Source organism: Ranitomeya imitator, chromosome 7 (genome assembly GCF_032444005.1).
Source record: "Ranitomeya imitator isolate aRanImi1 chromosome 7, aRanImi1.pri, whole genome shotgun sequence".
Taxonomy (NCBI): Eukaryota; Metazoa; Chordata; class Amphibia; order Anura; family Dendrobatidae; genus Ranitomeya; species Ranitomeya imitator.
This window is the reverse complement of record NC_091288.1, coordinates 154,615,792-154,630,376: the sequence shown is the minus strand read 5'-3', so window position 1 is coordinate 154,630,376 and position 14,585 is coordinate 154,615,792. Positions and strand designations below refer to the sequence as shown.

At 45.3% G+C, this 14,585-nt stretch overlaps 2 protein-coding genes across 3 annotated transcripts in view; one reads left to right on the top strand and one right to left on the bottom strand.

Moving 5' to 3' along the window:
• LUC7L (LUC7 like) overlaps positions 1-11,495 on the bottom strand; it is a 29,461-nt gene extending 17,966 nt beyond the window's left edge. The window contains exons 1-4 of the mRNA XM_069733930.1: positions 11,100-11,495; positions 6,766-6,860; positions 3,626-3,724; positions 342-452 (exon numbers count right to left, since the gene is read on the bottom strand). Of these exons, the coding sequence (XP_069590031.1) occupies positions 342-452; positions 3,626-3,724; positions 6,766-6,860; positions 11,100-11,160 (366 nt within the window). The 5' untranslated portion in view covers positions 11,161-11,495. The remainder of the gene's footprint in view (positions 1-341; positions 453-3,625; positions 3,725-6,765; positions 6,861-11,099) is intronic.
• Positions 11,319-14,585, top strand: part of FAM234A (family with sequence similarity 234 member A) — a 70,081-nt gene continuing 66,814 nt past the window's right edge. The window contains exon 1 of one of the 2 annotated variants that reach the window (XM_069733929.1): positions 11,319-11,395. Coding sequence is in view for 1 of the 2 variants with exons in the window: in XM_069733928.1 (XP_069590029.1) it covers positions 13,785-13,853 (69 nt within the window). In the remaining variant the exon portion in view is untranslated. Of the gene's footprint in view, positions 11,396-13,769; positions 13,854-14,585 lie in introns of those variants that run through there. The other variant, XM_069733928.1, reaches the window with a different exon arrangement.

The window sequence follows — 14,585 nt, the reverse complement described above, 5'->3', positions numbered from 1 at the left end:
TGATGTATGCTGCAATATTTTCCACAAAGACACAGTGACTGTATGATAAAACACTCTTTTTACTAAAGATCCTCAGGCTCTCCATACCTCGTACAATGGCTTTATTTCTTAGCCAGTGCATCCTCCTATTGTGGACAAATTGTATTTTTAGGACATGTGAGACTTGGGAGACATTTGTATGTGAGGTGTGTTGGTGGGAGGCTTTCCTAGAAGTGGAATATTTTGTGTTTTATGCAAGAAAATTGCTTTAAATTAAACTGATGATATTCACCAGACAGTCACATCCAGTAAAGATTGCCATCTAGGTATACATAAGTCTTCAATAATTTACACGGAAATACCTTAACAGCGACTTCAGCACTAATTTCCTCCTGAGTTTCAGCGAGACGTTTCTTTGCAAGCTCAGTTCTTCTATCGCACTCCGCAATGAAGGTCTCCAGATGATCCATAGCCTAAAATAGCAAATTGTACACCAGTAAGTTAACAAATAAATGTGTGTTTAACAAGTGAGATAAAAGACAAACAGCAGAACTGTGACTGCCAGGAATTCACATTACTGACATCCTGTTTGTATGGTCTATCATCTTTCTACATGTACTCCACATGGTGGGCTAAGAGGAGTACCGCTGCTTATGTGCAGCGTCATAGGAAAAGTCCATGCAATCAAAAGAAATATATAAAGGTGCACAGAACTAGAACTCAGGACATAAAGTATGGTAGCGTAAAAAAATAACTGCTTTAAATAAGAGGTATGTAGTAAACGATATAGCCTGTCTTCCTATCATCTAAGCCGCCCCAACACTTTATCCCCGACAAATACACTTAACCAGCCTGCTGCTGGATACACTGCACACGGCTCAGATTACATCTTCTGCAGCACTGTACAAAATGATACAAAAAGGGGTTATAACAATAACATGAATATACATTTTCACAAGCATGGCACAACAGGAAGGAACCTGCCTGAACAGACCTACTAGTTACGGTAAAATGAACAGAAATAACAAAAATGCTGAAATGATGTCTAAGAAACACTAAATCACTAGCAGGTTAAAATTAATTTGCAGCAAAAAAAAATAAATTGAAAGCAGTTCTCCATGCAGGCCTTTCTGAGCACTACCTTTATAAGGGCTATTTGCTGATGACCATCAGCTCAGAATGGGGCCAACAGCAGCATTTACATCAGCTCTAGAAATTGCAGTAAAACTTATTATTTTAAGGCAATCTATAGCCTACATTATTTTTGCTCATGTATTTTTATGACCTGACTGTAGCGGTTTCAATATTTCTATTAGATTTTTATTATAACACCCATCTTGCCTGAGCTGCTGATTGCAGCATTCAGAGATAGACTTTACAGCAGCGTCAAGGACCAGAACACTGCAATAGTCAGGAGATGTTCACAGAATTCAATGGGGGGTTACTAGGGACGCTTTTCATCTTTTTAGAGGTCATTGTGATGGGAGGGGAGCTGTGATCATCACGGATTGTGAATAGTGCAATTCTCTGGGATATAGGCGATATTGTTAAAGGTAATTCTGAATGTGCTGATCACAAGATGTCCGATGAATACTAATCTGAACAGCACAGAAAGCATCTGTGTAATATTAGTGGCCAGTGTGAAAACGGCAAAGTATTAGGTTATTTTAAAAACCTGATTTGGAAAATGAAGCTTATTTTTCTCTACACCTTTCTATCCTTTTTACATTACATTGGTGATATCCTCAGTGAGTCCAAGTTTGACAACATATGATCCCTGCATTTACAAATATTTGCTGGAATGGGAAAATGAAACATTATCATAATCCAAGCAATAAAAATCTGGGCTAACCTGCTTAATAGGTAGCTCTATCCCATCACTTACAGCTTGGGCCTCTTTCACACTTCTGTCTTGCATTCCCCGTCACAATGCGTCGTTTTGTGAAAAAAAAACGCATCCGGCAAATTTGCCTAGAGGATGCTTTTTATTGCATAGACTTGTATTAGCGACATATCAAGACGCATGGCCACACATTTCGTCCGTCGTGCACTAGATCCTGCGCAATTTGACGGCACGTCGTCTGAAAAAAGCGTTAAATGAAACTTTTTTTGTCAGCGTCGGAAAAACGTGCAACGACGCATCCTGCGTCATACGTCGGTGGCGCATGATGCTGCGTGGCCTGTGAAAAGCAGGAATCCAGTGACGTATTGCGTTTTTCTATTCTGAGCATGCCCAGAAGGATTTTCTAGTCAGGGAAAATATTCTCTCTCTCTCTGACCGACGGAAGTGTGAAAGAGGCCTTACTAGTCAGATAATGACTGGAAGCCATGAATCCAATCAGAATGAATACAGAACTGAATTGAAACTGTAGCAGTGAAACTTAGGCCTCTTTCACACTTCCCTCGGTCGTGGTGCGTTATAATGCAGTGAAGCGACGTATCGACGGATGTTGTGAAAATAGTGGAAAACGAGAAAGATTTTTCCCTGACTTGAAAATCCGTCCGGGCATGCTCAGAATGAAAGAACGGGATATGTCGCTGGATTCCTGTGTCCATAGGCTTCCATTATAGCCAACGACAGGCAAAGCAGGATGCGTCGCTGAGCGATTTTCCAACGTGCAGAAAAAACATTCCTCTGAACGTTTTCTATGCACGACGGACCGCTATTTTCTGACGGATCCAGTGCACGACAAATGAAACGGATGGACATCCATCACAATCCGTCGCTAATACAAGTCTATGGGAAAAAACAGGATCCTGCAGAAAAATTTGCAGGATCCTATTTTTTTTTAAAAACTCTACGGATTTCAACGGGAGGAAAAAGACAGAAGTGTGAAAAAGGCCTTAGTAAAAAAAAAAAAAAAAAAAAAAACTGATGGCAGATTCCCTCTATCTAATCTGAAAGTAGTATACCTCGATTTCAGGGATGTGTCACTTACTAGGCTGTGTGAACTAGTTTCAATGCAAACAGTGTGTTGCCATCAGGACATTAACACTGCCAGGACTACATCACAAGTGCAGAGCAGTCCAGCTAATCCGTGTAACCCCGCCCCCACCACTGATTGGCAGCATGGTCACAATGCAGTGTACACAGGAATCTGCCAATGAGGGGTGTGGGCGGAGTTATACACAAAGCAGAAGACTTAGCTCTGCTACATCAGACAAAACAGGTTTTCCATGAAAACTACACCATGCAGCCCAGTGAGTGACACATCCCTGGAATCAGGGGTTTGTGCGTTATGTTATGCTGTTATCAGATTACATAAGCAAAACCCTGCTGACATTCTCTTTAAAAATTCAGACTGTTTATTTTCTGCTCTGGACACCCCCTCCCAGAGGAGGATTACATGTCCTGAAAGTGGATATCTTTTGCCTAGTTTTGTGAAGGCTACATAGCTGTTAGCAACATAATAAGCAGTACCATAATATTCACCAAGTCACACACATGAATAAAAAAGTAATGGTAGAATTTCTGCAGTTATGTACAAGTCTCCTTCCAGTTTACAACCCCCCGTTCACCCAGAGGAACTTACGTGAAAATGAAATCAACATGAAGACAGGCATTTAGTCACTTCTTTATATCAGTGATTTTACAGGCATCCACACAGTTCAGTTTAACACATAGAAAGAAACAAAAACAACTTACATCAAGCTCAAAGAACAGATCTTTTTCTTTACTTGCAATTTCATAATCGGCCCTCAGTGCCAAGTCATGAATCTTGGTGCACTCACCCAAATCCATCCGCTGGTGAAGAGAAAGGAAGAAAACAATGGGACAAAGGTTTCAGGCTTTGGGTTAAAGACAGAAAAGCTGAGCAACCAAAAAGCATTGCAATTTCTCTGACATTCTACGGAAAGGAGTCTTCTTAGGCCTCTTTCACACTTCCGTCTTTTTGAAGACGTTGCAATGCGTCGTTCTGTGCAAAAAACGCATCCTGGAAAGTTGCCCGCAGGATGCGTTTTTTGCACATAGACTTGTATTACAGACACAAACGGGACGTATGGACACACGTTCCATACGTCGTGCACTGGATGCGTCGGTAATTGGCGGACCGTCGTCACAAAAAATGTTCAATGCAACTTTTTTTGTGCGATGGGTCTGCCATCTTCAACCGCGCATGCGCGGCCGAAACTCCGCCCCCTCCTCCCCGGACTGCAGAATGGGCAGCGGATGCGTCAATCCACTGCCCATGTCGTGCAGAGAATTCACAATGTCCGTCGGTACGGCAGCCCAACGGAAATGTGAAAGAGGCCTTACAAAATACATCACAGAATCACCCATCTGCACCACCTCTCTGCAGGATAGGTGATAAATGGATTACCACTAGAATGCCACCAATCATATGAAGTGGGTCTCTAAGTCAACTTCTGCGGGCCTGTCAGAACGCCACAGATGAGTGGTGGTCACACATTTACACTACTACTCCCATTGGGCAGGGAGCTTTATGTGCATTTCTGTGCTTCTTAAAAGGGAGACTGTCACAAGGTTTCCACTATGCAATCTGAGAGCAGCATGATGTATGTGCAGAGACCACGATTCCAAATAGAGTGGATTGGGTTAGACACCGCTCAGAATTCAGAGAAATGGTAGCTCTGCACCAAATAAAACAAATATATATATATATAATCGTCTAGGCCACGACCAATCAGCGATGGGCACAGTCCGGCCGAGAATTGGTCCCTCCCTACTTCCGTTCAGTGTAGTGCCCGGCGCCCGCTCCATAATCCCCTCCAGTCAGTGCTCACACAGGGTTAATGGCAGCGTGACCGCGGTGTAACGCACTCGGTTAATGCTGCTATTAACCCTGTGTGACCAACTTTTTACTATTCGTGCTGCCTATGCAGCATCAATAGTGAAAAGATTTAATGTTAAAAATAATAAAAAAAATAGTTATATACTCACCGTCCGTCGGCCCCCCTGGATCAGGAACCGGCCTTTCCCGCTCCTCGCGACGCCCCGCTGACCGCTCCATGCATTGCGGTCTCGCGAGATGATGACATAGCCAACGGAGGGTGAGTATATAACTATTTTTTATTTTAATTCTTTTTCTTAACAGGGATATGGTGCCCACATTGCTATATACTCCGCGGGCTGTGCTCTATACTCCGTGGGCTGTGCTATTTACTACGCGGGCTGTGCTATTTACTACGCGGGCTGTGCCATTTACTACGTGGGCTGTGCTATTTACTACGTGGGCTGTGCTATTTACTACGTGGGCTGTGCTATTTACTACGTGGGCTGTGCTATTTACTACGTGGGCTGTGCTATTTACTACGTGGGCTGTGCTATATACTACGTGGCCGGCCGCAAACAATCAGCGAGAGGCGTAGTCTGGCCGCGAATTGGTGCGGGATTTGAGCCACGCTTCGCTAATTGGTCGCGGCCGGCCGAATCCTGTGTATTCAATGTATTATTCTAAAATCTTCATAAATAAACTACATACATATTATAGAATACCTGATGCGTTAGAATCGGGATAGATATATATATATATATATATATATATATACATACACACACACCACGTAGCCCAGTAAGTGACATCGCTGGAGTCTGTCTCTGCCCCAACATCATGCTGCTCTCAGATAGCGTAGCAAATATCTGGTGACAGATCTCCTTTAAAGTTCTATAAACTGACAACGCCAAAGCTGGCAATATACACAAAATAAAAATTTCAGCAGAAAGAGGAGGCAGATTTTACCATATTGGATGATTATTGAATGTAAATTGAACATAAACAGCCACACTGAACTTTTTCAAACATTCACTTTTTTAAAATAGGGACAGACTTTAAACATGGCGTGACAACATTGTTCAGGCAGTCTCACGGAATATGAATATCTGGATTTATGCCATGGATTCGGTCCTTGTCAGTAACACTGTATGGAAGCTCTGAGAGCTCTCTGACCAAATGACATGCTTATCTCCTCTTGATTAGTCGGCCTGGTGCAACATCGTCGTTGCAGTGTGACATGATGCCAGGCCAGCTAATCAAAAGAGGAGCTGGAGATGTCGTTCGGCAAGAGGCGGTTCTGAGGGCTCCCAAATAGTGGCCACAAATGACTGATGTGGCTGATTGACAGGTCCTGGGAATCTATTCACAAAACTTAAACTTGTTCCATGATTATATATTACCTGACCGTACTAATTACTGCTACATTAAGTAAAGTAACTTTAGAATATGTTAAAAAATGCTTCAATGCTGGTGGTCACTCATACCGTCCAGATCCTCGTGAGAATAGGCATTAAGGCAAAACCTGGCAATATAGGTATGATCACCTATATTGCATATTTTTGTCAGGAAAAATGCTCCTTACATTACATGTGTTTTACTGCATTTTTCATGTTTTTATGCATTCTATTAAATGGATAAAGAAAAGCAAAAAAAACTGAAATGACTTTTTTTTTTAAGCAAGACAAAGGCGGAAAAAGGACAGTGTGAGTGAGATTTTAGAAGTCTCATTTATTTTGCTGACACAGTAACATGACACTGTGAACAAGTCCAAGGAATCAGGGCACTAAAAAAAGACTTCTACTCAGCAGTGCGGAACACAATCGGCAAGATTTCTGATAAGAAATCAGACCCGTAACAATTACGGTATATAACACCACGATCTAGACACACCAGCAGTTTAGCAAGTGATTAAAACTAAAAGATGGTTCTGTTTTGCCTGATTTAAACAGTACCGCAATTAATTTTTAATCCTGGGACAACCTGATGAGAATGTGGAGCACAGAACACCACAGTAATGGATTCTAGCACTACTAAAAGCAAAGATAATCACCGTTCCAGCAAGAATGTCATGAGGACAGCAGTCCAGGAGATGACTTTTGCAGACTCGTTCATCCGTAAACTTTACTCGCTGCCGGGTCTCATCACCTGCAAGACAAATTTACGCAAATGTCTTCACCTGTACCTTTTATAAAGAAGGGAAGATAAATGTGAGAGAAACTAGTGCAAAGCGAAAAGCAGACCCTCTGCCCAGATTAGTGCTGCCGTTTACCTGCTGCAGAACTCTGCTATATACGTAAAGAGGCAGTTGACATATCGACATATCCCCATTATCGGGACAGACTGGGGTCCCAGTGATCAGCAACTTAACACTTAACTTTCTATCAATCCACAAGTTATGACAGAACCGAAGAAATTACTTGTCAAAACGAGGCCAAGAAATCTACATCCATATGAACAGCAATGCCGAATTCCCATTAATAAGAGTGTGAGGCGGCTTCCATAGTAAGACAATGGACAGATCTAGCAATGTATACACATAAGCTGACTGACAGAAATATACTGAAATGCACGGTGTTAACACTGGATTTATGAAGCCCAGTGTGAAAAGCAGGCCGGCCTTTAGAGTTGCAGCTAGTTTCCATTCTTTATGATATTTTCTAGTGAAAAAAACTAAAGTTTGACCTACTGAGTAATGTAATCTGAATAGAGCTGTCAATTGACGGCTGCACCAGTGCACATAGGACCGTGCGGTTTTATTTATGATGTTAGTGCAGCTGGATTGTACCAGGCACCTACAGACCTCAGTATTGGGCCTGTCCTGTATGTAGTGCCAGGATCTAGTCTGTCAGTAGAGGACTGCACCAGTGCACATAGGACCGTGCGGTTATATTTATGACGGTTAGTGCAGCTGGATTGTACCTGGTACCTACAGACCTCAGTACTGGGCCTGTCCTGTATGTAGTGCCAGGATCTAGTCTGTCAGTAGGGGGCTGCACCAGTGCACATAGGACCGTGCGGTTATATTTATGATGTTAGTGCAGCTGGATTGTACCTGGTACCTACAGACCTCAGTATTGGGCCTGTCCTGCATGTAGTGCCAGAATCTAGTCTGTCAGTAGAGGGCTGCACCAGTGCACATAGGACCGTGCGGTATTATTTATGATGGCTAGTGCAGCTGGATTGTACCTGGCACCTACAGACCTCAGTATTGGGCCTGTCCTGTATGCATTGCCAGGGTCTAGTCTGTCAGTAGAGGGCTGCACCACTGCACATAGGACCGTGCGGTTTTATTTATGACGGTTAGTGCAGCTGGATTGAACCAGGTACCTACAGACCTCAGTACTGGGCCTGTCCTGTATGTAGTGCCAGGGTCTAGTCTGTCAGTAGAGGGCTGCACCAGGGTCTAGTCTGTCAGTAGAGGGCTGCACCAGTGCACATAGGACCGTGCGGTTTTATGACGGTTAGTGCAGCTGGATTGTACCTGGCACCTACAGACCTCAGTATTGGGCCTCTCCTGTATGCAGTGCCAGGCTCTAGTGTGTCAGTAGAGGGCTGCACCAGTGCACATAGGACCGTGCGGTTATATTTATGATGGTTAGTGCAGCTGGATTGTACCTGACACCTACAGACCTCAGTATTGGGCCTGTCCTGTATGTAGTGCCAGGGTCTAGTCTGTCAGTAGAGGGCTGCACCACTGCACATAGGACCATGCGGTTTTATGATGGTTAGTGCAGCTGGATTGTACCTGACACCTACAGACCTCAGTATTGGGCCTGTCCTGTATGTAGTGCCAGGGTCTAGTCTGTCAGTAGAGGGCTGCACCAGTGCACATAGGACCGTACAGTTTTATTTATGATGGTTAGTGCAGCTGGATTGTACCAGGGACCTACAGACCTCAGTATTTGGCCTGTCCTGTATATAGTGCCAGGATCTAGTCTGTCAGTAGAGGACTGCACCACTGCACATAGGACCGTGCGGTTTTATGACGGTTAGTGCAGCTGGATTGAACCTGGCACCTACAGACCTCAGTATTGGGCCTCTCCTGTATGCAGTGCCAGGCTCTAGTGTGTCAGTAGAGGGCTGCACCAGTGCACATAGGACCGTACAGTTTTATTTATGATGGTTAGTGCAGCTGGATTGTACCAGGGACCTACAGACCTCAGTATTGGGCCTGTCCTGTATATAGTGCCAGGATCTAGTCTGTCAGTAGGGGGCTGCACCAGTGCACATAGGACCGTACAGTTTTATTTATGATGGCTAGTGCAGCTGGATTGTACCTGGCACCTACAGAGCTCAGTATTGGGCCTGTCCTGTATGCATTGCCAGGGTCTAGTCTGTCAGTAGAGGGCTGCACCACTGCACATAGGACCGTGCGGTTTTATTTATGACGGTTAGTGCAGCTGGATTGAACCAGGTACCTACAGACCTCAGTACTGGGCCTGTCCTGTATGTAGTGCCAGGGTCTAGTCTGTCAGTAGAGGGCTGCACCAGGGTCTAGTCTGTCAGTAGAGGGCTGCACCAGTGCACATAGGACCGTGCGGTTTTATGACGGTTAGTGCAGCTGGATTGTACCTGGCACCTACAGACCTCAGTATTGGGCCTCTCCTGTATGCAGTGCCAGGCTCTAGTGTGTCAGTAGAGGGCTGCACCAGTGCACATAGGACCGTGCGGTTATATTTATGATGGTTAGTGCAGCTGGATTGTACCTGGCACCTACAGACCTCAGTATTGGGCTTGTCCTGTATGCAGTGCCAGGGTCTAGTCTGTCAGTAGAGGGCTGCACCACTGCACATAGGACCGTGCGGTTTTATGATGGTTAGTGCAGCTGGATTGTACCTGACACCTACAGACCTCAGTATTGGGCCTGTCCTGTATGTAGTGCCAGGGTCTAGTCTGTCAGTAGAGGGCTGCACCAGTGCACATAGGACCGTACAGTTTTATTTATGATGGTTAGTGCAGCTGGATTGTACCAGGGACCTACAGACCTCAGTATTTGGCCTGTCCTGTATATAGTGCCAGGATCTAGTCTGTCAGTAGAGGACTGCACCACTGCACATAGGACCGTGCGGTTTTATGACGGTTAGTGCAGCTGGATTGAACCTGGCACCTACAGACCTCAGTATTGGGCCTCTCCTGTATGCAGTGCCAGGCTCTAGTGTGTCAGTAGAGGGCTGCACCAGTGCACATAGGACCGTACAGTTTTATTTATGATGGTTAGTGCAGCTGGATTGTACCAGGGACCTACAGACCTCAGTATTGGGCCTGTCCTGTATATAGTGCCAGGATCTAGTCTGTCAGTAGGGGGCTGCACCACTGCACATAGGACCGTGCGGTATTATTTATGATGGTTAGTGCAGCTGGATTGTACCTGACACCTACAGACCTCAGTATTGGGCCTGTCCTGTATGCATTGCCAGGGTCTAGTCTGTCAGTAGAGGGCTGCACCACTGCACATAGGACCGTGCGGTTTTATGATGGTTAGTGCAGCTGGATTGTACCAGGGACCTACAGACCTCAGTATTGGGCCTCTCCTGTATGCAGTGCCAGGCTCTAGTGTGTCAGTAGAGGGCTGCACCAGTGCACATAGGACCGTGCGGTTTTATTTATGATGGTTAGTGCAGCTGGATTGTACCAGGGACCTACAGACCTCAGTATTTGGCCTGTCCTGTATATAGTGCCAGGATCTAGTCTTAAGCACAGAGGATAGGAACTGCCATATGGAAGAGAACAACCTCAAAAAGGAGACAGCAGCTGCAATCTGCAATATAATGATGCCCACAGATCCTTCTGCATGCATATATCATTGGACACACTACAACCCCCAACATCAGCAGTGTCCCAGTAAGGACCATTGGTGTACCAGTAACAGCTCTTTTTAGAAATACTATCCAACAATGTTCCACCAAGTCACCAGCAAGCAACCTGGCACATGCCCAGTAAGCGGATTGTGTAAGAGGTGAAACAGACGGTAGATTAAGTTACGACATGTCGTCCATTACCGCTGGATGCACAACCTCTGGACGTGACCACGGACACGAGATCACAGGAGCAGCAGACAATAATGGCTCACTAATATCACTATCACTGAGAGTTAATGACCTTTATAATAAAGAAAATGGAAAATCCCTTAAAATAACAGGTACCCGGTGCTGCGTGACAATCCACACATACAATGGAACAGCTGGCAGCTCCACGTGTAGTAAATCACAGGCCGCCAGGTGGCGCTGTACAAACCAGCCCGCACCGTACGAGCCTTCATCCCCCGGACACAGGCTCCTTATGTGACTATTATCCCGCCCGCAGAGCCGAGGGCCGTGTGTAGGCCTCACCACCACGAATCCTAAAATCCCCACCCCCACCGGTGTGCCGCCCGGACGCACTCACCATCCCGTGCCGTGCCCATTAGCTGGTCCAGCAGGGCTCTCATTTGGGCCTGAGCCGACATGATTGCTTCAGAGCGGCGTCTGCCTGCCCGGGCACACTTCTCTAGCCTCCCGCTGACGACTATCCTCCTACAACCCAGTCAGACGACCCTCAGCAGAGGATTGTGGGAAAATGGAGAGACCGGAAGTAGGAATTCCACTCTCATCTGGCTCCGTGCAGCAAACACTTGCCAGAAGTTTAGTTCCGCCCTGCAGCTGTCCGTGTGAGGGGAGCCTGGTGAAGTTTCTACAAGGAGGGTGAGTGAGTGCAGTGAACACGGCGGAACAGAGCGAGGAAAACCCGGCGGGGATGAGCTGTAGGGGAGCTGCGCCTGCACACAAGCTGCTTTACGGCCTCAGGGCATGCTGGGTCATGTAGTGCACCTGAGCCTCAGTCTCGCGAGCGACACCCCCGATACTTAGAGGCTTGGGCGGGCAGGGCATGCTGGGAGTTATAGTCTTACACAGCTTGAAAGCGACACTTTTATGAATTCGTGGTTCAGGGCACTGAGGGCAGGCCTGGAAGTGACGCCGCCGGATAGAGAGTGGCGGGAAGTGTGCGAGGCCGGGGGGCACCTCAGGGCGGCCGAGCTTCTCCTGCCTCGCACACACTATGATTATAGAGACAGTGTCACCTGGGATTAGGATGGCGGCCACAAGTAACATTGTAGGGGCAGCTCCAGTCTGCTCAGGGCGGAGCCGCCTACAATGCGCCCGCTGTGGTTATTGAATCCACGATGTAGAGAAGTCACCCCTCAGGTTTTATCAACATCTGTAAAATAGGCTATGTGCACACGATGCGGATTAGGCTTAGGAGTTTCTGGTGCAGATTCTGCCTCTCCTGGCAGAAAACGCACCTGCAGATTTGTCGCGTTTTTTGTGCGTTTTGCTGCATTTTTTTACCCCTGCGGTTTTCTATAATGGAATGGGTACAAAAACGCTGCAGATAAACAAAAAAGAAGTGACAGGCTACTTCTTTTAAATCGCAGCGTTTCCGCAAAGTGTGCACAGCATTTTTTTTTCTCATGGATTTACATTGTACTGTAAGGCTAAGTGCACATGTTGCAGAATTGCCGCAGAAATTCTGCGCCTCCTTCCGCGGGTATATCGCATGCGGAATTGACATGCATATTCCCGCAGAAAACTGGTGTTTTGCAAGCATAATTAGCTTGCAGAATGCTAGCGTTTTCCAAGCGATCTGTAGCATCGCTTGGAAAACTGACTGACAGGTTGGTCACACTTGTCAAACATAATGTTTGACAAGTGTGACCAACTTTTTAGGCTGGGTTCCCATTGCGTTATGGGACCGCGTTAAACGGACAGCGTTGCACGGCGAAATTAATGCTGAGGGGCAGGAAGACTCCGGGGCCATCAGAGGGTGAGTATATCACGATTTTTTTTATTTTAATTCTTTTTTTTTAACAATTATATGGTGCCCAGTCCGTGGAGGAGAGTCTCCTCTCCTCCACCCTGGGTACCAACCGCACATGATCTGCTTAATTCCCGCATGGTGGGCATAGCCTCATGCAGGAAGTAAGCAGATCAATGCATTCCTAGGTGTGCGGAATCCCCGCGATTCCGCAAATTTAATGAACATGCTGCGTTTTTTCTGGAATGCGACTCCGCTCAGGAAAAAATGCAGCATGTGCACAAAAAATGCGGATTGCATTGTATTAAATGGGATGCTTAATGTGAGCGTTTTTTTCACGGTTTTATAGCGAAAAAAACGCGAAAAATCTGCTATGTGTGCACACAGCCTTAATCAATTGCAGATCTGCAGCATTTCTGCACTGCAAAAAACGCTGCGAATCTGCAGAGAATCTGCAACGTGTGCACATAGCCTTATGCCACGTTTTTGATGCGTTTTTTTCCATTTCCCAGACATTTCCCAATGCATTTTATAGTGGGAAATCTGCGATAAAAACGCAAAATTAATGAACATGCTGCATTTTTTACTGTGATGCGTTTTTTTCGTGGAAAAAAGCGCATAATGTGCACAAAACATGCAGAATTCATTCAAAATGATGGGATGCATACTGTATGCTGTTTTTTGCGGTTTTATAGCGTTTTTATCGTGAAAAATTTGCAACGTGTGCACACAGCCTTCTTTTAAACCGCAGCAGATTTTCCGCAAAGTATGCACAGCATTTTTTTTTTCCTCATTGATTTACATTGTACTGTAAATCAATTGTGAATCTGCAGCGTTTCTGCACTGCAAAAAACGCTGCGGATCCGCAGAGAATCCGCAACGTGTGCACATACCCTAAAAGTTGACCTGGCAGTAACTGGCATCACTTTGGATGCAGTGTACGTCCGCTCCGTTTTAAGCGCTGCCGTCTATTGAACGCAGGTGATTCCACATTTGTTCACTGAACCGTGCAGAGTCACCGCGTCCAATACATTGTACGGGCGGCATTTCTCTTCCAGAGTATGAGCATCTCCACAAGATACATAGACATGCTGCAGTCTGGGAAGACGCCGACTCTGCACTGAACACCCTACATTGGAGTTGTTATAAGCTGGGCTGGCTCCAGGTTTTCGTGGACCCCAGGCAAAGCAGTCCCAGTGGGCCCCTTTAACATTCATGATGCACAGATAAATAGAAGTATGGTACAATGTCAAAGATTTCACTTACTTTTTACATTACATGATATCTATTGTAAATGCTACAATAGATCAGAAACCGGATATCCTCGCAGCGCACCGTGCATGCCAGGTGGGGATTCAAAAGTTTTCATTTCAGAACAGACAATATATTCCTCCATTCAGTATTGTGGACACCACATAGTCCTCCATACAGAATAATGGGCCCCATGTAGCGCTCCATACAGAATAATGGGCCCCATATATTGCTCCATACAAAATAATTGACCTCATAATGCTCCATACAGAATAATGGATCCCACATATTGCTCCATACAGAATAATGGACCCCATATATTGCTCCATACAGTATAATGGGCCCTATATATTGCTTCATATAGGATAATGGATCCCATATATTGCTCCATACAGAATAGTGGATCTCATATATTTCTCCATACAAAATAATGGACCCCATATAATGCTCCATACAGAATAATGGATCCCACATATTGCTCCATACAGAATAATGGATCCCACATATTGCTCCATTCAGAATAATGGGCCCCATATATTGCTCCATACAGTATAATGGGCCCTATATATTGCTTCATATAGGATAATGGATCCCATATATTGCTCCATACAGAATAGTGGACCTCATATAATGCTCCATACAAAATAATGAGCCCCATATATTGCGCCATACAGAATATTGGTCCTCTTATAATGCTCCATACAGAATATTGGTACTCATATATTGCTCCATACAGAATAATTAGCCCCATATATAGCTCCATACAGAATATTGGACCCCATATACTGCCCCATGCAGAATAATGAGCCCCATATATAGCTCCTTGTA